Source organism: Tupaia chinensis, unplaced genomic scaffold (genome assembly GCF_000334495.1).
Source record: "Tupaia chinensis unplaced genomic scaffold, TupChi_1.0 Scaffold144642_1, whole genome shotgun sequence".
Lineage (NCBI taxonomy): Eukaryota > Metazoa > Chordata > Mammalia > Scandentia > Tupaiidae > Tupaia > Tupaia belangeri.
The window spans coordinates 497,083-522,496 of record NW_006204503.1 but is presented as its reverse complement, the minus strand read 5'-3'; the positions used below and the strand labels follow the sequence as shown (position 1 = coordinate 522,496).

At 37.5% G+C, this 25,414-nt stretch overlaps 1 protein-coding gene across 2 annotated transcripts in view; it reads left to right on the top strand.

The window, feature by feature from the left end:
- Positions 1-25,414, top strand: part of MED13 (mediator complex subunit 13) — a gene marked incomplete at its 5' end in the record, with an annotated part of 149,007 nt that overhangs the window by 57,652 nt on the left and 65,941 nt on the right. For both annotated transcript variants that reach the window (XM_014583722.2, XM_014583723.2), the window contains 1 exon segment: positions 9,474-10,157. In XM_014583722.2, the coding sequence (XP_014439208.1) occupies positions 9,474-10,157 (684 nt within the window).

Sequence of the window (25,414 nt, the reverse complement as noted above, 5' to 3'; positions counted from 1 at the left end):
CACTAACATCTTCCATTCTCTATGATCTCAGATACCACTGGGGGCAGGTCCTGCTTTGGTTCTACCACCATCACAAGGCTCTGGGATATGATGAAACTATTTTATCTTATTGTTCTTTCAGTCCTAGAAGTCTTAGAAGCTACTTGCTGTTACTAGTCGTTGGGTTACCTCACTTTCTTCTGTATTATGTAACCTATGCTCTAAAGTAAATTTCCCCTATGTGACAGGATGGACTCTATATGAAAAATAGAACTGATAATACTAGCTTCTTTTTAAAAGTTACTTGAAAAAAGTTTTATAATTATACAAGCAACTTGGTTGAATATTTATCATTTTAAGAAATGTAAACTATTCAAATAAAGCCAACTTTCTCTTGACAGTTCTCTCCTTCCCCAAATCCTGCATCCTCTCCCTAGAGGTGGCTTATTGCCAATTAATTTTTTTTTTTTTTGAAGATTTTGCTATAGGGCATGTGTGCTCCCCAGGAAGACAGAGAGACAGAAAGCGAGAAATCACTCCCCAGGGGGAATGCCCATGCCACAGTCTCTTCTCCATTCCCCTCTTGGGATCTTGGGCACGCATGCACACATGCCCAGCATAAGTTTAAGCCACCGAGTCCAGGACTCGAACTGCGGTCCACTACATGAGAGTCCAATGATGTAGCCATTATGCTATCTGCCGGTATCCACCAATTAAATATTACTCTTCCAGCTTTAGGCCAGAACTGCCATCTTCCAATAATTAACCAAAATGACAAACAAAAGAGGAGAGAGACCAGATATATGTTCTCTTAGCCTTTTAGAAAACATGGAGTGGTTCCTTTGGCAACATATATGAAAACTTACAAGAAAGGTGATATTGTAGACATCAAGGGAATGGATACTATTCAAAAAGGAATGCCCCACAAATGTTACCATGGCAAAACTGGAAGAGTCTACAGTGTTTAACCAGCATGCTGTTGATATTGTTGTAAACAAGTTAAGGGTGAGATTCTTGCCAAAAGAATTAATGTGTGTGTTGAGCATATTAACCATTCTAATAGCAGAGATAGCTTCCTGAAGTGTGTGAAGGAGAATGACCAGAAAAAGAAAGAAGCCAAAGAGAAAAGGTACCTGGGTTTAACTGAAGCGCCAGCCTGCTCCACCCAGAGAAGCACACTTTGTGAGAACCAATGGAAAGGAGCCTGAGCTTCTGGAACCTATTTTCTATGAAGTCATGGCATAATGGGTTTTAAAAATAAACAAATCTATGGTCTATAAAAAATTATCCTTCCATACTTTTTCCTGTAATTTTGTATGTATACGTGTTTTTCTCTGAACACATAAATATTATTCTTTTTTTTTTTTTTTGGAGAGGTTTTCGCTATAGGGCATGTGCGCTCGCCAGACAGACAGAGACATAGAGACAGAAAGTGAGAAATCACCCCCCAGGGGGGATGGTCACGCCGCAATCCCTTCTCCTCCATTCTCCTCTCGGGATCTTAGGCACGCACGCAAACGCGCCCGGCATGAGTTTTAAGCCACTGGGTCCAGGACGCGAACCGCGGTCGACCACGTGGGAATCCAGCGACATAGTCATTACGCTAACTGCTGGTTCCCATAAATATTATTCTGATGTATCCAGCAGCTTAGTTTTTCCATTTAATGTGCCTAGATCTTTCCAGCATAGTTCCTTGTAGATCTGCCCCATTGTTTGAGAAAACTTCTTGGTATTCCACTGAATGGAAGTATCATAGTTTATATCATCTTAATGGGTTTGATAGACATCTAGGTTGCTTCCAAAAGTGTTTTTTTTTTTTTTAGAGGTGTGTGTGTGCACACGCTCGTGCTTGCTTATGTTTACTTTTTTTTAGAAACAATGTTGCCATGGCTATCATTTATTAGATTTTTTTTTTAACAGTTTTACTCTGTGATAGGAAATGTCCTATGCTCAGAGTACAGTAGCTAACAAGGCTCTAATATTTTGAAGCTTGCCCTTAAATGGGCATGAGGCATATCATTTGTGTTTAAAATGCTTTTAAATCTTTTTTAAGTTTAAGAGTGGTTAGTGCTCAGGAGGAAACAAACTAAGTAGGTGATGTGATAGTTATGGGCAAGAGGGCTTCCTTAATACTTATGACTTCAAAAAGATCCTCCCAATTTTATTCCCACTTTTTGCATATAAAGAATGTTTTTTGTTTGTTTGTTTTTGAGAGATTTTTGCTATAGGGTACGTGCGCTCGCCAGACATACAGAGACAGAGAGATAGAAAGCGAGAAATCACCTCCCCCCCCGGGGGGATGGCCATGCCGCAACCCCTTCTCCTTCATTCTCCTCTTGGGATCTTGGACATGCATGCCCACGCGCCCAGCATGAGTCTTAAGCCACTGGAATGCGAACCATGGTCGACTACATGGGAGTCCAGCGACATAGCCATTATGCTAACTGCTGGTCCCAAGAATGTTGGTTTTTCCTGTGCTTTTATTGATGTGAGAACTATTCTCAAAATTGTTTTTTCATAATAGTAAATGAAAAGCATAAAATTATCTCGGTTGGATTTGTCATTACTGACATTGAGTACATGCATTCATAATAGACTTTAGTATAATGTCCAAAGAAAATTGTTCTTAGAAAGTAAGCTACTTAAGTAAAAGTAATACATTAAATTTCAAATGTTAACACTACAGTACCAGGAACTTAATGAATAGGAAAGAAGAATATAAAGAGATCACTGTTGGGACCAGCAGTTAGTGTAATGGCTTAGAGGACATGTCCTCTTCTCCAACTTGGTTGAGTTCTAATATAAAATTTAGTTCTCTTTAAAGAAACCTGGCTCTCAGAAAGAAGTCTGTATAGAAGAAAAGAACTTTGATTTGAAGTTATCAAAAATTAAAAGCCACTGCTATTAGTATATGGTGCCACTTAATCATTTCTTACTCTTATTTGTGGGTAAGTGAATGTGTGGCTGTTTACTTTTCTTGAATACTTAGGATATAATCAAGTAGTTTATCTCAAGTTAATCGAGATCCTGTCTCTCCTTATTGCCTTGCTTAAAATAGACTAGCTTCACATTTTTTTAGTCTCAAAACTTATTTACAGTCTTAAAAAATGTTGAGGACTGGAGACCAGCAGTTGGCGTAATGGCTATGTTGCTGGACTTCCATGGAGTCGACCACAGTTGGAGTTCCACACCTGGTGGCTTAAACTCATGCTGAGCATATGTGCGTGTGTGCTCAAGATCCCGAGAGGAGAATGGAGAAGGAATTGTGGTGTGGCCATCCCCCCTGGGGAGTGATTTCTCATTTTCTGCTTCTCTGTCTATCTCTGTCTTTCTGGCAAGTGCACGTGCCCTATAGCTAAAACCTCCCCCCCCCAAAAAAAAAAATGTTGAGGACCAAAAAGTGCTTTTGTTTATGTGGACTACATTTACTGTTAGTTTAGCAAAATTTTAAAGTACTACTTAATGTATGAAAAAATAACAGTAAATCCAGTACACATTAAATATTAATAAAATTTAGACACCAGCTATATTTTCCTTTTAAGAGATTTTTTTTTTGAGAGGTTTTTGCTATAGGGCGTGTGTGTTCACAGACAGACAAAGACAGAAAGTGAGAAATCACCCCCCAGGAGGGATGGCCACGCCACAATCCCCTCTCCTCCATTCTCCTCTTGGGTACGCACACACACGCGCCCGGCGTGAGTTTAAGCCACCGGGTCCAGGACGTGAATCGCGGTCGATTACGTGGGAGTCCAGCAACATAGCCATTATGCTAACTGCTGGTCCTTTAAGAGATTTTTTGGCTGTAGGGCACGTGTACTTGCCGGAAAGACACAGAGAGACAGAAAGTGAGAAATCACCCCCAAGGGGGATTGCCACACTGCATTCCCTTCTCCATTCTGCTTTTGGGATCTTGGGCATAAATGCACATGTACCCAGCATGAGTTTCAGCCATCAGGCCCAGGACTTAACCTGCAGTCGACTGCGTGGGAGTCCAGCCACATAACCATTACGGCATTTGCTGTTTCCTCACCAGGTGTATATTTTAAAACAGCAGAAAATTAGTTGAGTGACATTATAGTTTTGCAAATTTCTTCAATGTTGAGCATTAGCTAGTGGGATTCTCATATCTACTTCTGTATTTAGCCTTTACTCTATTGTCTTGGATGAAGCATAAGTATGAAGCATAAGAAGATCCACCCTTAGGATCAGCAGATGGTGTAATGGTTACATTGCTGGACTCACACATAGGATGACCACAGTTTGAGTCCCAGACCCGGCAGCTCAAAACTCACACTGGGCACGTGTGCGTGCATGCCCAAGATTCTAGGAGAAGAAGGGATTGAGGTCTGCCCATCCCCCTTGGGGGGTGATTTCTTCCTTTTTGTCTCCGTCTCTTTGGTGAGCATACATACCCTATAGCAAAAATCTCTTAAAAAAACAAACAAACATTGTACTTAAATTTGTGGCAGAAAAGGTTTATACAGATTTCCCCTTTTTTTTTTTTTTGAGAGATTTTCGCTATAGGACGCGTGTGCTCGCCAGACAGACAGACAGAGACAGAAAGCGAGAAATCACCCCCCAGGGGGATGGTCATGCTGCAATCCCTTCTCCTCCATTCTCCTCTCAGGATCTTGGGCATGCACGCACACAGCATGAGTTTTAAGCCACTGGATCCGGGACGCGAACCGCCGTTGACTACATGGGAGTCCAGCGACATAGCCATTACCCCAGCTGCTGGTTCCCAGATTTCTCATTTTTTCACGAAGAATATAAAAGGTCATATATGTAATGATTGAGATTTAATTAAAATCTTTTCTTTTTTGGAGAGGTTTTTGCTATAGGGCGCATGCGCTCGCCAAACAGACAGAGACAGAGAGACAGAAAGCAAGAAATCACCCCCCAGGGGGGATGACCATGCTGCAATCCCTTCTCCTCCATTCTCCTCTTGGGATCTTGGGCACACACGCACACATGCCCGGCGTTAGTTTAAGCCACCAGGTCCAGGACTCAAACCGCGGTCGACTACGTGGGAGTCCAGCAACATAGCCATTACACTAACTGCTGGTCCCTAATTAAAATCATTTTTACTGACTTTTTTTCTTTAAAGACAGGTTTTTGCTACAGGGCACTTGCACTCGCTGTAAAGACAGACAGGGACAGAGAGAGAGAGAGAGACAGAAAGCAAGAAATCACTGCCCAGGGGGATGGCCACACCAAAATCCCTAATCCCTTCTCCTTTTTCTTCTTGGAATATGTGGGCACACACGTATATGTACCTGGTGTGAGTTTAAGCTGCTGGGTCTGGAACTCAAACTGTGGTCAACTATGTGGGAGGCCAGTGATGTAACTATTATGTCATCTGGTGTTCCCAATTTTACTATCTTCTTCCCTAAATACTACTGATATTAGAAAGTGAGAAAAATGTGGAAAGTGTGTTTTTTTTAGAGTTTTGCTATTTTTGCCGGAGAGACAGAGAAAGACAGAGAGATAGATAAAGAGAAATCATCCTCCCTCTGGGGAGGATAGCCAAACCCCAGTCCCTTCTCCAGTCTCTTCTTGAGATTTTGGGCATGCATGCATGTGTGCCTGGCATGTGTTTCAAGCCTCCAGGTCTGGGACTTGAACTGCGGTCAGCCATGTGCAAGTCCAGCAACATAACCACTACTCCATGTGCTGGTCCCAGAGGTCTTTTATTTATTTCCAAAGAGTTATTTTTTATTTAACTTTATACTTCATTATTATTTTTTTAAATTTGACCAGACAGAGGGAAAGTGAGAAATCAAGCTGCCAGGTCGAGGTTTTCAACTGCAGTCATTTTGAATGTCAATCCTGTGGAACCCAGCGCCTTAACCAGAACACCATCTGCTGGCCCCAATAAGGATACTTATTAAATGAGACTGCCTTGGGGGCCACCATGGCATAGCAGTTACATCATTGAACTCTCACATGGCTGTCAGTGGTATGAGTTCCAGACCTGGTGGCTTGAAACTCATGCTGGGTGCCTGTGTGCACATATATACCCAAGATCCTGGGAGGAGAATGGAGGAGAAGGGATTGCTTCGTGGCCATCCCCTCTGGTGGGTTATTTCCCACTTTGGCTCTCACTTTCTCTGTTTTTCTCTCTCTCTCTCTAATGAGTACATATACCCTATGGCAAAAAGCTCTACCAAAAAAAAAAAAAAGAAAGAAAGAAATTGGCTTAAAAAAGGCACAAAAACCTGAGTGTAGGGTGGTGAAGGAAACAATGTTCACTTGTAGCACTTTAATGTCCATTGCTTTTGCACAGTCTTTGTCAATATCAACATAATGAAAAGGGCAAATCATGTCTTTATGCTATTATGAAAATAGTTTTGAACCCCATAAAACTTCTGAAAGGCTCCATGAACCATACTTTGTCAATTGCTATAGTAGATACTCAGACATTTGAATAATTAATAAATTAAATGAGTGATACTATCATTCTTTCTCTTTGCTTTCCATGTTCTTTCCTGCTGTTATTTTTTTTTTCTATTTCTTCTGCTCACTTGGTTTGGTATTCTATTTTTATTTTATTAATTGAATTAAGCATTCTTATTTTAATATTAGCATCGCTGTTTTATTTTTGAAATGAACATGGACACTGGAACACTTTAATTTTGCCTCTTATTTTTCATGTTATTTTAAAAGTATTTTCGTTCTACATTCTGTTATAAAAAAAGCTTTCAAATATACATGAAAGTAAGAAAATTGGACAATGAAATCTTATCAACATCAGTATTCACTTACTATGTTTGTTTCATCTAGACCATTTTTCTTGCTGAAGATCTTTCCGATTTTAATTTATTTTATTGAACTTGACTTATCTAAAATATTATTGTGACATACTAGCAGTATAAACCATTAATGAGATATTTGGGGTTTTGTTTTTTATAACATGTTGTTCAAAACTGGAATGTATTTTGTACTGACACCCCCTCTCAATTTAGACTAGCCATATTTCGAGGGTTTCATAACCATACATGATTTGGTGACTACTATTATGGGACAGTGCATCTTTAGAAATAGAGTTAGAAATGGGACTAATGACTGGGAGATATACAAAAGGCAAGTTTCTCTTCACTATGAAAATTACCTTCTAATGACTGAAGCTATTTGATTAAAGGGATACATTGTTTTATAAGGTAATGTGGTCCTTGTCATTGAAAGTATTCAAAAAGAGAGGGGTTATTCTTACATGGGGTAGGACCTACTGTTTGCTTTTTTAATTTAATTTAAAAAAATTCTTTTTTGAGGGGAGGGAGATTTTTGCTATAGGGCGCATGCACTCGCCACAAAGGCGGAGAGAGACAGAAAGAGAAATCACCCCCTGAGGGGGGTGTGGCCACACCACAATCTCTTCTCCTCCACTCTCTTCTCGGGATCTTTGGCATACACGCACATGTACCTGGCGTGGGTTTAAGCCACCATGTCCAGGACTTGAACTGCAGTCGACCACATGGGAGTCCAGCAACATAGCCATTACACCAACTGCTGGACCCGGTATATTTATTTCTTTATAAATAAATTTAAGAAGTAAAAGTGAATACTGAATGCTTAAATTTCTCACCTTATTACATTTTTAAATAGTTTTTGTTAATTATTTAATTTTATTTATTCTTTTTTATTTTTATGGAGTGGTTTTTGCTATAGGGCACATGTGCTTGCCAGAAAGAGAGAGATAGAGAGACAGAAAGCGAAAAATGACCCTCCCCCCCCTCAGGGAGGATGGCCATGCTACAATCCCTTCTCCTCCTTTCTCCTCTTGGGATCTTGGGTACGCATGCACATGCGGCCAGCGTGAGTTTTAAGCCACCGGGTCCAGAACTCGAACTGCGGTCAACTACTTGGGAGTTCAGTGACATAGCCATTATGATAACTCCTGGTCCCTCATTCGTTTATTTTAATTTGACCAGAGAGAGACAGAGAGAGAGGGAGAGAAAGTGGGAAAGCAAGCCACCAGGTCCAGGACTTGAACCATGGTCAGCCATGTGAGAGTGTCCAGCACCTTAACCACCACGCCACCTGCTGGTCCCCCATTTTTAAATAGTTTTGTGATGTAAAAAAAAAAAATTATTTCTCAATATCTATGAAGTTGGAAATCTCAGAGTGTACTGGAAATTTTTTTAGGTTTTTGCCATAAAACATGTGTGTTTGCTGAAGAGAAACAGAGACAGTGAGAGGGAGAGTGAGACATTATCCCCCAGGGAGGATGGCCATGCAGCAGTTCCTTCTTCTCCAGTCTCCTGGGATTCTGGGCACACATGCACACAAGCTCAGCAATGATTTTTAAGTCACCAGGACCAGCACTTGAACTGTGGCTGGCTATGCGAATCCAGCACCTTAACCACTACACCGCCTGCTGGCCCTTGAAAGAAATCTTTTTTCTTCTTTTGGAGAGGATTTTGCTATAGGGTACATGTACTTGCCAGAAAGACAGAGGCAGAGTGACAGAACGCGAGAAATCATCTCCCAGAGGAATGGCCACACTGCAATCCCTTCTCCTCCATTCTCTTCTCAGGCTCTTGGGCACACACACACACACGTACCTGGCATGAGTTTAAGCCACCAGGTCTGGGACTGGACCCAGGACCTGCCAGGTGGGAGTCCAGTGATGTAGCCATTATGCCATCTGCTAGTCCCAGAAATCTTAAACTCAACAAAATTACTAGATTTTTAGGTATGCAGTTTAAGTTCTTCCAATAATAATTGCTTCAAAGTATGAGAAAAATTTATGTTGAGCATTTTTTTCTTCCTTCCTTAGTCACCTCATTCTTTTGTAGTGCTGAGTCTTAGGAAAAGGTAAGTATGATGTAAAGCTCATCATTAAATTCCAGCCCTTCCCACGCTGATCCAGTAGAATAGGACACACTTTCTAGTTAATTGGTGCAGGATTGTAAAATGATGATTGAGCTCAGCCAAGCTATGAACTAACTATACTACTAAATATGAAATATCAGGTACATTTACAAATGAAAAAATTTTAAAACTTTGTATACCTTTTTTATCTTAAAATAACTAAATCTTATCTCTGATTATTCAGATACTAAGATATTTAAGATTTTATTAGGTGGGACCAAGAGGCAATGTGGTGGTTAAGGTGCTGGGTTCCAACATGGCTGATAATAGTTCGAGTCCTGGACCTGACAGCTTCCTTTCTCACTTTGTTTCTCCCTCTCTCTGGTCAAATTTAAAAAGTAAATAAAGTAATAATTTAAAAAAGATTGTATTAGGCAAATTATCTTTGGTTATCCAATAACGAAGCTATTGAATGAGCATGAGAGGATTTTATGAATCTTTCTTTAGGCTCTTTAGGTCACTGAACAAAGTTTGGGTTTTTTTGGTTTGTTTTGGCCCAGATGAATTTAAATCATTGTATTTTTAGGATTATGTATGTTAAACAAATAATACCTGAATGCCTAATAATTTGTATACTTTGTTATAATAGTAAATGTTAAACCTTTCTTTAAACTTTTCAGGCACAAAAATCTCAAACCAAGAAGTGCTGGACAACCAGGACAGGTTCCATCTTTAGGTCAGCAACAACAAATACTTCCTAAGCACAAGACCAGTGAGAAGCAGGAGAAGAGTGAAAAGCCACAGAAACGCCCCTTGACTCCCTTTCACCATCGTGTATCTACTAATGATGATGTTGGCATGGACACAGATTCAGCCAGCCAAAGACTTGTGATTTCTGCTCCAGACAGTCAAGTGAGATTTTCAAACATACGAACTAACGATGTAGCAAAGACTCCTCAGATGCATAGCACTGAGATGGCAAATTCACCTCAGCCACCTCCACTTAGTCCTCACCCATGTGATGTGGTTGATGAAGGAGTAACTAAAACACCTTCAACTCCTCAGAGTCAGCATTTTTATCAAATGCCAACACCGGATCCCTTGGTTCCTTCTAAACCAATGGAAGATAGGATAGACAGTTTGTCCCAGTCTTTCCCACCTCAATTTCAGGAAGCTGTAGAACCTACAGTATATGTTGGTACAGCAGTAAACTTGGAAGAAGATGAAGCTAATATAGCCTGGAAGTATTACAAGGTCCCAAAGAAAAAAGATGTAGAGTTTTTACCACCTCAACTTCCAAGTGATAAATTCAAGGATGATCCAGTTGGACCTTTTGGACAGGAAAATGTAACATCAGTTACAGAGTATGTATTTTTTTAATAGTCACTATTATAATTTAAGAGTGGAAGTGATGTACATTCTTAATACTAGTACTATAGAATTGGTTTCATGCTAGGATTTACAATAAATCCTTTGAGTATTTGCATAATTTCCTTACTGTGTTTCTTCCTCAGGGAACTTCTTTATTTTAAAATATTTTAGCCATAAAAAAAGTGGAGAAAATAATATATAAGTATTTAAATATATAAACATTTAAATGGCCATCAATCAAATTAAGGCATTTGCATACAGTTAGAATTCCTGTATACTAATTTTTTCTTCTATTCTTCCCTTCACTGTTCTGAATTTGGTACTTGTCATTTATATACGTTTTCATACGTGTATCTAATTAATTCACTTATAATTGCTTTATGGCAATTAAGATATTTCCTTGTTATGAATATACCATAATTTATCCACTGTCTTAAAGATGGATAAGTTGGTTATTTTCAACTTTTTTCATAATAACAAAGGATATAGTAGTGAACTTTCCTGTATACATTTTCTTGTACACTTGGTTTTTTTTAATAATTATTTATTTTATTTTATTTATTCATTTATTTTATAGTTTGATTAGAGAGAGACAGAGGGTCAGAGTGAGAGAGAGGAAGTGAGAAAGCAAGCCACCAGATTCAGGACTCAAGCACTGGTTGGCCATGTGGGAGTGTCCAGCACCTTAACCACCATGCCACCTGCTGGTCCCCATTTTCTTGTACACTTGTAAGAATTTCTTTTCTTTCTTTGTTCTTCTTTTTTTTTTTGCCCTGCCCCTCCTCCCCCTCCCTTCCACCGCTGACTGGTTCTACACTTGTTAGAATTTCTTTTTTTCTTTTTTTTTGGAGAGATTTTCGCTATAGGGCGCATGCACTCACCAGACAGAGAGAGAGACATAGAGACAGAAAGCGAGAAATCACCCCCCAGGGGGGATGGCCACGCCGCAATCCCTTCTCCTCCATTCTCCTCTTGGGATCTTGGGCACGCGCGCACTCACACACGGCGTGAGTTTTAAGCCACTGGGTCTGGGATGCGAACCGCGGTCAACTACGTGGGAGTCCAGCGATAGCCATTACGCTAACTGCCGGTTCCCACTTGTAAGAATTTCTGTAGGAAATATATATAAAAGTGGAATTTGATGGGCCATAGCAAAAGTTCATTTTCAGCATAAGGATTTGTTGCCAAATTGCTTTCTAAGCAACTGATGTACAATTTATACTTTTATGAACCAACAAAGTATGAAAATGACTGTTGATCTATGTTCTCCTCAATATTAGGTATTATAAGACTTAATTTGGCTAATCTGCATGCAAAATAGGATCTCATGTTTTCCAGATACCTAGTGAAAATAAGCATCATTCAAAATGTTTATTGCACATTGAGATTTCTTTTCTGTAAGTTTCCTGTTTATATTTTTTAGTCCAGTTTTCTTTTTATTTTTTGGTTTGTTCTTTGCATATTATGAGTATTAGTCCTATAGTACTTATCTGAGCTATAGATACATTTCTCCATCTGTGATTTGCTTTCTTTGTGGCATACTTTACTTTGGGCAGAAGGGTTTTTTTTTAGATCTCTTTTTACTTTCTGTGTTCTGAGTATATTTTTAGTCTTTCTGATAAGCCTTTTATATTTTTGTCCACAGTTTTTCTAAAAGATTAAAATCAGCCAACACCACCATTATATTCATTAGAATCAGCTACATCTTTATTAGTGCAAAGCCAAGTAATGCGTAAAGTTTACATTTCTTCTCTATCAGTCTATTTTCAATGAATTTCTTTCTTATTTCTTAAGTGCTACTTAAAGGTTAAATGATATCTTAGACTTCATTTGCTTAAAGTGGCACATTTTTATTATGATTTGTGTGTATGTACATATATTTTTCTATGTATATATGCGCTACTTTCTTATCAAGGTACACTATTATATGTGGACCAGTTACATTCTTTTCTCTTTTTTTTTTTTTTTTTTTTTTGGTCAGTGGGCATATGTGCTTGCCAGAGAGATGTGTTTGTCAAGCCACCAAGACTGGGATTCAAACGTAGTTGGCCATGTAGGATTTGACTACCTTAACCTCTAGGTTACAGGGCTGACCCTGGACCAATTGCATTCTAGACTTGTTTTCCATCTCTCTCTCATTACTAGGTTCCTCAGTTAATACCACTGTTTCTTACAACTAGTGTCTTCTCTTTGGTTTTGCCCCTATTTTGGTAGTAAACATCTTTCATTAATTCCCTTACAGATAGTGTGTGGGAAAAAAAGACATCCTTGCTTTTCTGGAAAATGACTTAATTTTTGCCCTCATATTTGGATTGATAATTTGGCTATTTATTGGATTCTCAGCTGAAATGATTTTCTCCAGGAACTCTTTTTGGGCATTCTTTATTGTATTCTAGTATGTAGTGCTTTGTATACCAGTCTCATTATAGCTCTTTTTTTTTTCTATAAGGCACATGTGCTCACCGGAGAAAAAGAGAAATCACCCCCTGGGGTTGGCCACAGTGCAGTCACTTCTCTATTCTCCCCTTGGGATTTTTTTGGTATGCATGCTTACATGCCCAGCATATGTTTTAAGTTGCCAGTCTGGGATTTGAACCATGCAGTTGGCCATGTGGACTACAGTCACTTTTTCCATGCCATCTGCTGGCATGTTGCTTACTTTTTAAAAAATATGATGTTACTTTCATGAGGATTTTAGAGTCTTCTTTTTAACTTTAGAATTTTGAAATTTTACAATATCGTGTGAGGCATAGTGATCATTTCTTTTGCACTCCTGTGTTGAGAACTTGAAGGTCTGTTTAATTTCTTTTTTTTTTAATAATTATTTCATTTTATTTATTCATTCATTTATTTTAATTTGATGAGAGAGGGAGAGTGAATGAGAAAGCAAGCCGCCAGGTCTGGGACTCGACCCATGGTTGGCCATGTGGGAGTGTCTAGCGCCTTAACCACCACGCCACCTGCTGGTCCCCAAGGTCTGTTTAATTTCTAAAGTTTTTTCCTTGAATAGTGTCATCTGAATTTTTTTTTTCTTTCTTAATTTGCCAGAGTGCACATGTGCTCAGGGGAGAAAGACAGGGTGTGTGTGTGGGGTGGGGGAGGAGTGAGAAAGCACTCCCATGAGGCATGGTATACCGCAGTTCCTTCTCCTTTATATGTCCCTCCTTTGGGATTTTAAGCATGCACACACATGCACCTGGCATGCTTTTCAGGCTCTCAGGCCCAGGACGCAGTCATGTGGGATCCAGTCACCTTAGCCACCAGGCCATGGGCTGGCTGTATCATCTTCATTTTTTCAATTCTCTTTGGAACTTCTGAGATTTAGGTGAAGAGCTTCTATAGTTCTTTCCCTTTATGATAACTAGATACAGAATTTTTGGAGGGGGTGGAAATCATCTTTAATATTCCAGAATGAAGAAGATGCTGAATCCTGCTTTCATGAGATAGTTTATTCATTTTCTTTAAAAAGGAACCCCTCCCGTTCAACCTGTTTAATTTCTTTCTTTTTTTTTTTTAATAATTATTTCATTTTAGCTCTTTTTCCTTATTTCTGTATAGAGATAAAAGTTCAGGTCTTTTTCTGAATTTTTTTGTAGGCAGTTTGAATCTGCTATTATTTATGTAGTTTGCCTATAATCACCTTTCTCTGCCGTGTTTCATCTGATTTTGAGTTTCCTGGTGATTACTAAAATGTCTAGCCCATTTGTAGCCTCCCTTATCTTACCTACTGTTAGACATTAATTCTCTCTGAAAATTCTGTTTCTCTTCTGTATAGTCTCTCCGTAGCAGTCAGAGTGATCATTGTAAGTTAAATATTAAGTTTCTGATTTGCTTAAATCCCTTTCACAGCAGGTCATTGGAAAAGTCATGACACATTTTTGCATAGGAAAACATAGAAAATACATTATGACTTTCCAACCACCTAGTAGTTTCCTTTTACACTTAAAATCCAAACCCTTTCTCCTGATCTGTAAGACTATACAGTTTCCTGCCTACTTCATGTTTCATCTTTATGTACTTACTATTCCATTTGTTCTTATTTAACTGTAGCAGCTTTCTATTCATTTAAAAAGCCAGGCTAATTTCTTATGGCCTTTAGAATCACATCGCAGAAAACTGCTCACCTTTCTTATCATTCAGTCTTGCTCAGAAGTTACTTCCTTGGGATATTTTCCTGACCATTTTCTCTGGACTTTGACTTGTCTTCTGTCCCCCAAATCACTGCCTGTCCTGTATACTGCTTTTACTTTCTCCTTCACATCTATTATTATCTATAGTTATACCACTATTAATAATATTTTCCCTACTAGAATGTAAGCTCTATGAGGGCAAGGACTCTGTCTTGTTTACTATTCTATATCTGTAGTATAAGCACACATAAACACACACCTAGAACAATCCTAGACCCACAGTAGAAATTCAGCAAGTGTTTGGATGGGTGAAATTACAGTATGGCTTTAGAATATTTTACTATTTTAAAACTATTTTTTCCAGGTTATAGTTTCTTTTTTAAAGAATTATTTATTAATTTTTTTAACTTGTTTGTTTGTTCATTCATTCATTCATTTATTTGGAGAGGTTTTTGCTATAGGGCGCATGTGCTCACCAAAAAGACAGAGACAGAAAGCGAGAAATCACTCCCCAGGGGGGATGACCACTCTGCAATCCCTTCTCCTCTACTCTTCTCTGAGGATCTTAGGCATGCACGCATACATGCGCGGAGTGAGTTTAAGCCACCAAGTCTGGGACTTGAACCACGATCGACTACATGGAAGTCCAGTGATGTAGCAATCACACTATCTGCTGATCCCCTGCTCATTTATTTTAATTTGACCAGAGAGAGACACCAGGGTGGGGGGGAGCAAGTGAGAAAGCAAGCCACCAGGTCCAGGACTTGAACCATGGTCAGCCATGTGGGAGTGTCCAGTGCCTTAACCACCACGCCACCTGCTGATCCCTTTTGGGTTATATTTTCTTATTTAATGTATGTAAAAATGTGGTGGTATGAATATGTTTGGTTTCAAAAAGTTCAAAAGTGAGTTTTTATTAGTATGTTGTATTCTTAAAAGAATTCTAGACATAATTTTAAGGAAGTATGTTGGCTGCTTCTGTGCATGAATATCTATAAATAAAATGAAGGTCCCTTAGAGGTTAATACAGACTGGGGCCAGCAGGTGATGTGGAGGTTAAGGTGTTGTATTCACGCATGGTCCACTGTAGTTTGAGCCCCAGACCAGGCTTTAAAATCACGCGGGGTGCTTGTACATGTGTGCCGAAAATCCAAAAGGAGAATGTAAGAGAAGGGATTGTGGCATGACTATCGCCCCAGGAGGTAATTTCTCACTTTCCTTCTCCTTTTCTCCATTAAGTGCTCATACCCTATGGCAAAAACTTTAAAAAAAAAAAAAAAAAAAGGAAAATAATACAGCTTAACCTTCAGATCTTTCAGATCTGTTCTAAAATTGTTTGATACTTTTCTCACTGAATAAGAATTAGAAAGAAGAGGCATAATGTAAAAATGTAACATGCAGGGTAGAGTGGTGCTAGATGATGATTATATAAGTTAAGGAAAAATAACATGCTTTTGCTTCTGCCTATTCTTGGCTTCCATTTTTTTTCTTGCCTCATGAAAAAAAAAAAGATCAAATAAACGGGTTTTTATTTTTTTAATTCTTTGTCTCATGTGAGTATTGTTTTGGTTTTGCTGGCTATTAAAATGTATATTATGTCACAATTCACTTTTAGATATAAGCCTTTTATCATGTAATAATGGATTGGTAGTTGCTATAAATATCATAAAGGTCAGCCAGTGGAGATTTAACTGCTATGTGGAATAGGAAACATTTATAAAATGTAATTGTTAGGTTTTGTTTTTGTTTTCCTATGGAACACATGTACTTGCCAGAAGACAGAGACAGGGAAAGTAAGAAATAACCCCCCATCACTCCAGAGGGGATGGTCAGGATGCTAATCCATTTTCCTCCATTCTCCTCTTGAGATTTTTTTTTTTTTAAGATTGATTTATTTAATTCCATTTGTTGTTACTATTTTTTAATTTGACTGGAGATAGAGAGAGAGAAAAGAAAAGGGAGAAAGCAAGACACCAAGTCCAAGACTCTAACTGTAGTCAGCCATGTGGGAATCCAGCACCTTTAACCCTTTAACCACCATACCACCTGCCAGGCCCTCCTCTTAAGATTTTGAGCATGCACCTACATGCACCTGACATGACTGACTGACTGACTGACTTTCTTTCTTTCTTTCTTTCTTTCTTTCTTTCTTTCTTTCTTTCTTCCTTTCTTCCTTTCTTTTCCTTTCCTTTCCTTTCCTTTTCTTTTCTTTCTTTCTTTCTTTCTTTCTTTCTTTCTTTCTTTCTTTCTTTCTTTCTTTCTTTTTTTTTTTTCTTTCTCTCTCTCTCTCTCTCTCTCTCTCTCTCTCTCTCTCTTTTTATTTTTATTTTTTTTTAAGAATTATTTATTTTAGGGGCCACTCAAACCACAGTTTAAGTCCCAGACCTGGCAGTTTCTTTTCTGTCTCTCTCTCTTTCTCACTCTGTCCCTGTCTAGTCAAATTAAATAAATAAATAAAAGGTAAATAAAAATTCTTTTTTCTTTCTTTTTTTTTTTTTTTTTGAGAGGTTTTTGCTATGGGGCACGTGCGCTCACCAGAAAGACAGAGAGAGACAGAGTGATAGAAAGCAAGAAAGCAACCCCCAGGGGTGATGGCCACACCACAATCCCTTCTCCATTATCTTCTGGGATCTTGGTCATGCACACACACATGCCCGGTGTGAGTTTAAGCCACCGAGTCCAGGACTCGAACTGCGGCTGACTACTCAAGAGTCCAGCGACATAGCCATTATGCTAACTGCTGGTCCCACAGTTCTTTTTTTTAAAAAAGAATATTTTATTACATTGATTATTGTTAATTTTTTATTTAACCAGAGATCAAGAGAAAGTGAGAAAGCAAGCTGCCAGGTCTGGGACTCAAACTGCAATCAGCCATGTGGGGGTTCAGTGCCTCAACTACCACGCTACTTGTTAACCCCCTTGGTATGATTTTCAAGCCACCAGGTCCAGGACTCAAACTGCACAGTTGGCTGTGTGGGATCTATCCATCTTAAGCTCCATGCCACTTACTGGCCCTAGTTTTTTTTTTCTTTTCTTTTTCTTTTCGTGCTTTAATAATCTGATTGATTTTGTCCTTATCCTGGAATTACTGTTCTGTGGTGATGGATCTTAGTTGAGATGATATCCTATCATCCCCTTGCCATCTCTAGGTCACATTTGGTGATGACTACAGATATTTTTGGTTCTCAAACTGAGAGTGTGCTACTGGTATTTAATGAGAAGAGACCAAAGGTGCTGCTAAATATTTTATAATACACAGGATAGTTTCCCATCACAAAGAATTATCTACCCCAAAATGTTAATAGTGTCAAGGTGAATACTTTTTTTGAGAGAGATTTTTGCTATAGGGTGCATACACTTGCCAGAGAGACAGAGACAGAGAGACAGAAAGCAAGAAATCACTTCCCAGGGGGGATGGCCACACCACAGTCCCTTCTCCTCTGGAACTCAAACTACAGTCAACTACTTGGGAGTCCAGTGACATAACTATTACATCATCTACTGGTCCCTATAATTAACACTTTTCAAAAAATTATTAATTTTATCATTATTATTATTATCATTATTATTTAATTTGACCAGAGAGAGAGAGAGGTAAAGAGAAAGCAAGCCTCCAGGTCCAGGACTTGAACCTTGGTCAGCCATGTGGGAGTCCAGCACCTTAAACTCCATTGTACCTTATGGCCCATGAATAAATTTTTTAACACAAATTTTAACTTTAGAATTTGAATTCCTATTAAGAAATTAGGTAAGCCCGGTGTGTTTACTGATGAGGTTCATAGGAAAATCCTTCCATACTACTTTAGTTACCCCAAATCACAGTAAAATACTTGTCATGGTCTTCAGTGTTCATACTGTACTGAACCAAAAGATGTTTTTTTTCCCCTGTAGTGAGAAGGATCTTATTGGAATAACTTGGTAATTCAGTACCTTCTATTAATGTTGCTTGAGATGTGGTATTAAGAGAATCAAAAGAATAGTCGTCTATTAAAAAATGGTAAAACCAATTGGCATAGTTAGATGACATCCTTTTTTATTAAAGTTAATTGTATGAGTTACTGTTATGCTCTCTTGATGGCATTAAAACAGCCTCCTTAAGTTCTTCATAGAAGCACTTATACTTTTTAAAAATATCTTTTTAAAAATATTTATTTAATTCCAGTTGTTGTTGTTATTTTTTCAATTTGACCAGAGAAAGAGAGAGAGAGAAAGAGAGAGAGAGAGAGAGAGAGAAAGGGAAAGTGAGAAAGCAAGTCTCCAGGTTGGGACTTGAACTGCTGTAGACCACATGGTAGTTCAGTGCCTTAACCACCATTCCACCTGCCAGCCCCATAAGCACTTGTACTTTTAAAGATGTGATATGATCAACTTTTTGGTGATAGAGTAATTTAGAAGCCTCCTTTTTAAAAATATCAATAGATTTGAATTCATATGACCCAGTCATTATAAATTTTTGTATCTTTTTCTGCGTTTGAGTTTTGAAAGTGTACTTAAATATGTAGCAGTTTATTTTTGTCTGTTTTATTTGCCAGAGGGTACATGCACTGTTTGGTGAGTGATGGAAAGAAAGGAGGAGAAAACACCCCACAAGTGGCCCTAAATGAAATAGTAATTTAATGGAAGATAACATATTAAATTCTCTGATAGAAGTAAAATACAGTACAGAAGGGATACTTAATGGGCAATCATTTAATTCCACTTATGCAGATCCAAAATATATGTGTAATTTGGTATCGATAAAATATAGGGGTGCTGCTTATTTGGTAGTTTGAAGTGTCATGATGTGAAATGAGATCTGAAAAGTAGTGTAGAACTGTAGAATGGAATAACATACTTTTGTTCATATATTTATGTATTATCCTTGAGATATTGGGGAGATGGCTGCATGCTTTTCAAGTGAAATAAAATAAGGTCTTGGGATATAAGAATTTTTGAAAAAATTAACCAACTAACATTGAAAGGCTGTTTGGAATGAAAAGAGATGTATGTTTAAAAGGAGATTAGTTCGGATATCTATTTGAATAGTTCAGACAAAAAATGATGTAGGATGCTAACTAGGAAATTAGAAACAGCAGGTATGTATGGATGTTATAGATGCTATATATATAAACTCAAGTGAATTTTGCAGCCAAATTGAAAGTGGGAAATAACAGGCAATTGAAGGCTAGCATACAGGAGTCTTCAGAATGTTCACGGAAAATGTTTATTATGAAAAAACTGTCTGGAATTTAATTTTTTTTGGCACCAAAATAAACCTGTACTTTAATTTTTCCACAAAGGTTTTGGAAACTTCTTGTGTGTATTTCCTGAAATGGAAAGATGAGGAAGAACATGATTGATGGCTTCTCCTACTTGTAACCCACTTTTGGCAAAATCTTACTAAAATTTAATGATTTTTGAGGGTAGAGGGAACGTAGGCATAGCCCCAGCTCACTGAACATCTCTCCTTCCGTTCTGTGCATACTTCTCCATGTCTACATCATCTTCACATCTTCTTAGGTGGCTGGGGTTGAGCCCTCCCTACATCTGCCTTTAGCCTTGAGCCAAGTCAGCCACATGATAGCAACCCTCCTGCCCACTCTTCGAACCTAGTCTTCTGACCCTGAGGCTGGGACCACTTCTGGCTTCCCACATAGCACCTGATAAGGTTACATTTCCCACACAGCAGAGCCCTTGTGTTTGCAACCTCATGCACTGTCAGTTTTTATTATTATGATTATTTTTATTTGATCTGTTTTTGAAAATTTGCTAGAGGGCATGTGGGCTTGCTAGGAGACAAAAAGAGATGGGGAAAGTGAACAAGCACCCCATATGGGAAATGGTCATGTTGTAATCCCTTCTCCATTCCTCCCTCTTTTCAGGATATTAGGCGCATTCACACATGGACCTACATGTCAAACCACTGTATCTAGGACTTAAACATCGTAGTCAGCCATGTAGAGTCCAGCCACCTTTGTCACGGTGCTACCAACAAACCCTGTTTTTATTTTTTAAAGGTTGGACCTGGAATGTAACCAGGACCTCTCATTTGGCCTCAACCTATAGAATAGTAGCATTTACCTACATGTACCACAGTTGGGCTAGTTTTTTTTAGGAGTTTTGTTTTAAAAATGAGCTTTTACCAGATGAAAATACATTGAAATATTGGGTTGTTGGGAAAGTCATGATGCCTTTTTGCATAGAAAAAAACATAGAAAAATATGTCATGACTTTCCCAGGAACTAATATTTTGTTATTGATATAACTTAAGAAAGTAAAGTCTTGCTAAATAATTAAACTCTGGCTAAATAATAATGGCATATCCACCTAAAAAAGAAAAGGAAATCTGTATTGGGAAGATCTCTAGATAAATTACAGGTTTAGCAAGGTATATGATATCTGCACAAAAACGTGGTGGTATTTGCACAGGTTTCTTTCACCCTAGTTGGATTATGTAAACAGCCTAGGTTATCCTAAAGGAGAAGGACTGAGATTCAGTTTTTTTTCTTTCTCTACTGTATGACTTTAGCTATGTACATGTAATACATGTATATTGTAAAAATGTGAATTCAGTTTGAGGTTCCTGTTTAGAGATTCCATCAAGCAACTAGGATCATTTGTTTGAAGCTTAAGAGGGCACTATGATAGTCCAATTAGAGTAGATATAGAATGCAAAGGGCAAGCATGTATCCCTGCAAATAAAGAACTAGTTTATTTATAATAGTTGACTTTTCTAAGTGTATGCCAAGAAGCTTATGGTAGGAGGAGAAAATTAGATCTTTGTTTTTATTATGTTCAGTGAAAATCCATTTTCTGTGGGGTACAAATAATTATTCCTATTGATTGCTGTCGAAGGGTGGCAGTATGCTTCGCTAGTAGTGAATAAATGAAAGAAAGCAATATTCTTGATTTTTATAATCAGTTTTAAATGATGATGGCTATCTAACTAGTATAGAGTAACAGAATTCATCATTTCTTAGTGTTTCCTTTATGAGACTTATGTATGAAGCAGCTCTGATTTTTCATTATTTGTGTTAAGTAAATATTTTTTTTTTTTTTTTTTTTTTTTTTTTTTTTTTTTAAAGCTTTTGCTATACGATGTGTGTATTCACCAGAGAGAGTGAGGAAGGGAGTGTGAGAACATAAGAAATCATCATCCCAGGAAATGGCAGTGTTGCAGTCCTCTCTCCTCCATTCTCATCTGGGGATTTTGGGCATGTGTGTACGCTCACCCAGCATTATTATTTTTCTGGTTTTTTTTTTTTTTTTTTTTGAAGAGAGATTTTTGCGGCACTCTCTGGAGTGTCAGAAAGTGGGAAACCACCCACCAGGAGTATGACCACACTGCAATGCCTTTTCCTCCATTCTCCTCTTAGGATTTTGATTTTGGGCACATACACACATGAGCCTGGTGTGAGTTTTAAGCTGTTAAGGCCGGGACTTGAACCACAGTCCACTAAGTGGGAGTTCAGCAACATATTCTTTACACCATATGCTGGTCCCCCCAGCATGATTTTCCAAGCTGCCAAGACTGTAACTTGATCTGTGGATTTGCCCATCTGGTATCCAGATGCCTTAAGTTCTAAGCCACCTTCTGACCCTGTAAAATTATTTTCTGGTTGGTTAGAGTTTTTTTAAAATAATAATTTATTTTATTTTATTGTTTTTAAATCTTGCATATGCTATAGGGCACATGCTCTCATGAGAGACACAGAGAGAGAGAAATCAAGCCACCAAGTCTGGGACTCGAACGGTGGTTGGCCATGTGGGAGTCCAGTGCCTTAACCACTATACCACCCGCTGATCATAATTGATTAGAATTTAATTGAGGAAGGCTGGCAGGTGACGTGGTTGTTGAGGCACTGGACTCCCACATGGCCAACCACGGTTCAAGTCCCGGACCTGACAGATTGCTTTCTCACTCTCCCTTTTTCTCTGTCTAGCTCTCTCTGGTCAAAATTGAAGAATAGTGATAATAAATAAAATTTAAAATAAATACATCTTTTTAAAAAATTCATTTGAGGAAGGGTAGGAGCTTGTAGTGGGTTGTAGCATGTATCATATATGATACACAATCTGTGGCAAGTATCTTATCTTTTTGTTTCTCATTTTCACTTTATTAGTCAACAACAGCATTTATTTCCGAGTAGAGGCTAAGGACTTTATGGGTTTTAAAGACAGTAAATTTTCTGTCAACATTGTAATTTTTTAAAATATCTTCCAAGGGTTTAACAATTTGTTTTAGTAGAATTTTTGGTTACTTAAAATAGTCTACTATCCTGATTCAGAGTGACACATTTCTAAATCCTGAGCAAAAGAAAAAAATGTGTTTGAGCATAGATTTTCATGTTTTGTTATGTAGTCAGGCTATCTTATATGTAGAGCTAGCTCCAAAATTGTATTAATGGTGTAGCAGATTTTATTGTATGTATATAGTTATACATTATAGTATTTGATCTCTAAAAGGTAGTTTTGAATGCCTTTGTTTCATAGAAGTCTGTGATTAAATAAAGTTGTTTTGATTTGACTGTAAATCTTTTAAGTACATTAAGTTTTCTATATTTGTTATTTTATCTTAATGAAATAAAGCTATATAATTTGATAGCTAGCTTGACCCAGTTTAAGGATCGATTTTGAATATGGATGATGACCCTGGAAAAAGTACCATTTAAGAAAGGAGGGGGGATTTTTGAGAATCATTAAATTCATTTGTTCCTTAACATTTCCTTCTATAGCTTATCTCCTTCTATAATTGTCAATTCTAAAATACTGTCATATCTTGTCTGGAAGAACTTTTACTAAATAAAGTCAGAAAAGTATATGCTACCATAAGCCATGTCAAATTCTTCGAATATATTTTAAAATAGTACATTATTGTCATAGTAAAAGGAAGGAGATGCATTAGTAAATAATATAAAAGTCATTTAAATTTGCTTTGCATTTTGCAGCACTTCTGTTCTTGGCTGTACCTAATCTTCTTCCAGTTTGTTTGTACTTAGCTTTAATATCTAATTGAAACTATCTTTGTAGTTAATTATTTGGCTATATGTGAAAATTGCTTTTAGGAAAGGAGAGTATTGTTTCTATTCACAAAAGTATGTGTACTATATAATTGATAGTGACAAAATGATAATTTGAGTTTTTAGTCTGGCAGCTCTTAAAAACCAGTTTTTATTTCTACTTTTACCACCTTTAAATATAGAGCAATGTGTAATGTAAATGACTTATATTTTAAATTTTATTGTGACTTGACATTATTGACCATGGGGCCAAGGAGGAGGAACGGTGGGGATGTGCCAAGGTTCGGGGGGGAGGGTGTTGGGCCTGCCGTGACTTGACATTATTGACCAGATTTAAATTTCTTGCATATCCTAATGTCTGTGAGAATGATTCAATAAAATAACAAAAAGTCATCTCTAAAAAAAAGAAAAGAAAAGAAATATGGCTAGAATATTTAAATTTCTTGCATATCCTAATGTCTGTGAGAATGATTCAATAAAATAACAAAAAGTCATCTCTAGGCAGTGCATTTGATTTACTCATTTTTATTTTTAACAGTACCCTGTGCAGTAGGATTGGTCCTTTTAATACTGTTACTGCATACTAATTTAGCAACTACCTGTCTAAACAGTGTGGCAGTTTTATGCTACTGCCAGAGGACAACTTAATATGAAAAACATTACTTGTTTTAGTCACCTCTACACACAGAAGTATTGTCTGTCGATCTGGGGACCGAGTGGTTACTTATGCTTTCTTCCCTATAAAAAATCTTTTCAACCCTAACTTTGCCTTTTTGTAACCTTACCAAACTACTTGTTACTAGTAATGTCCCCATCATGGTCAGAGAGAATACCCTCCATTTTCTATCTTAGGAGGTTAAAGTATCAAATATGAAGTACATATCAAAACAGATATACTGTTTAGAAAAGATTTACATTAGTGAATACCTGGTAGACAGTTCAGCCATCAGTTTTTGAGGATCTGATCTAGTAAGGCACAAAGCTACTCTTAAATAAATGTTCACCTATTTATAGAACAGAACTGTATTCATGGCTAATTGTAAAACTTTTCTCCTTGACAGTTGTGTTAGCTTGATGTTCCCATGGAAGTAACTTTTTGTAGACTTGGGATTTTAGTTTTTAGAATAAATCTTGGGCATATTTGGAAAAATTATATGTATTTGGGGACCAGCAAGTGGTGTGATGGTTGAGGGCTCTGGATTCCACATGGCCAACCACGGTTCGAGTCCCAGGCCTGGCGGATTGCTTTCCCTTTCTCTCTCTCTCTGGTAAAATTAAATTAAATAATATTAACAAATAAATAAAATAAAATTAAATAATAATAACAAATAGAATTAAATAAATAAATATTTTTTAGAGAAGGAAAATAGTAGTATTTGAACATTTGATAAGATGTTTAGAAAATAATCAGATTTTGTTTTGATAACTTTTGTTTCACCCTTAATTAAAAAGGGATAGAGTGCTTGTTAATGCTAGGCATTAGTGAATAGATTAATAAGATATGATATCCTTGTATTCGAAGAGTCTGGCAAATGTGTTCTTTATCCCAAACCATACATCTTAGAATTTTCATCTTAGTACTTAGAACAGATAAGTAGTAGCATTAATATTTTCTAATGTATGAACATGGTTTATTTCAAAATATAAGATATTGTTATTTTAGGATTATGAATGCAAAATCTCAATCCTGTGTGGCTTTTAAAATTTCACTTATTCATTAGCAAATATTTATTGAATACCTATTATATGCTAGGATACTGTAAGGCATTTGAGATTATTCAGCGAACAAAGATAAGATATCTGTTCTTGGAGTATTTACAATATATTCTAATGGGAGTGACAGTCAACCAAACATAATAAAAAGTGAACATAAACTATATAATATTCTAAAAGCTAAGTGATAGAGTAGGGTAAGGGGGATCAGAGCTGACACAAATAAACATTGCATGTTTAAGTAAAGTAGTGAGGGTAAGATCACATAAAGAATGTGACATTTAAAGTCTTAAAGGAAGTGAAAGAGTTGGCTATGTAGATATTTGAAGGAAGAATGTTCCAAAGGGAACCGCCAAGAATGTATCTGGCCTGTTTCAGGAACATCAAGGAAGCCCTTGAGAGTAATAT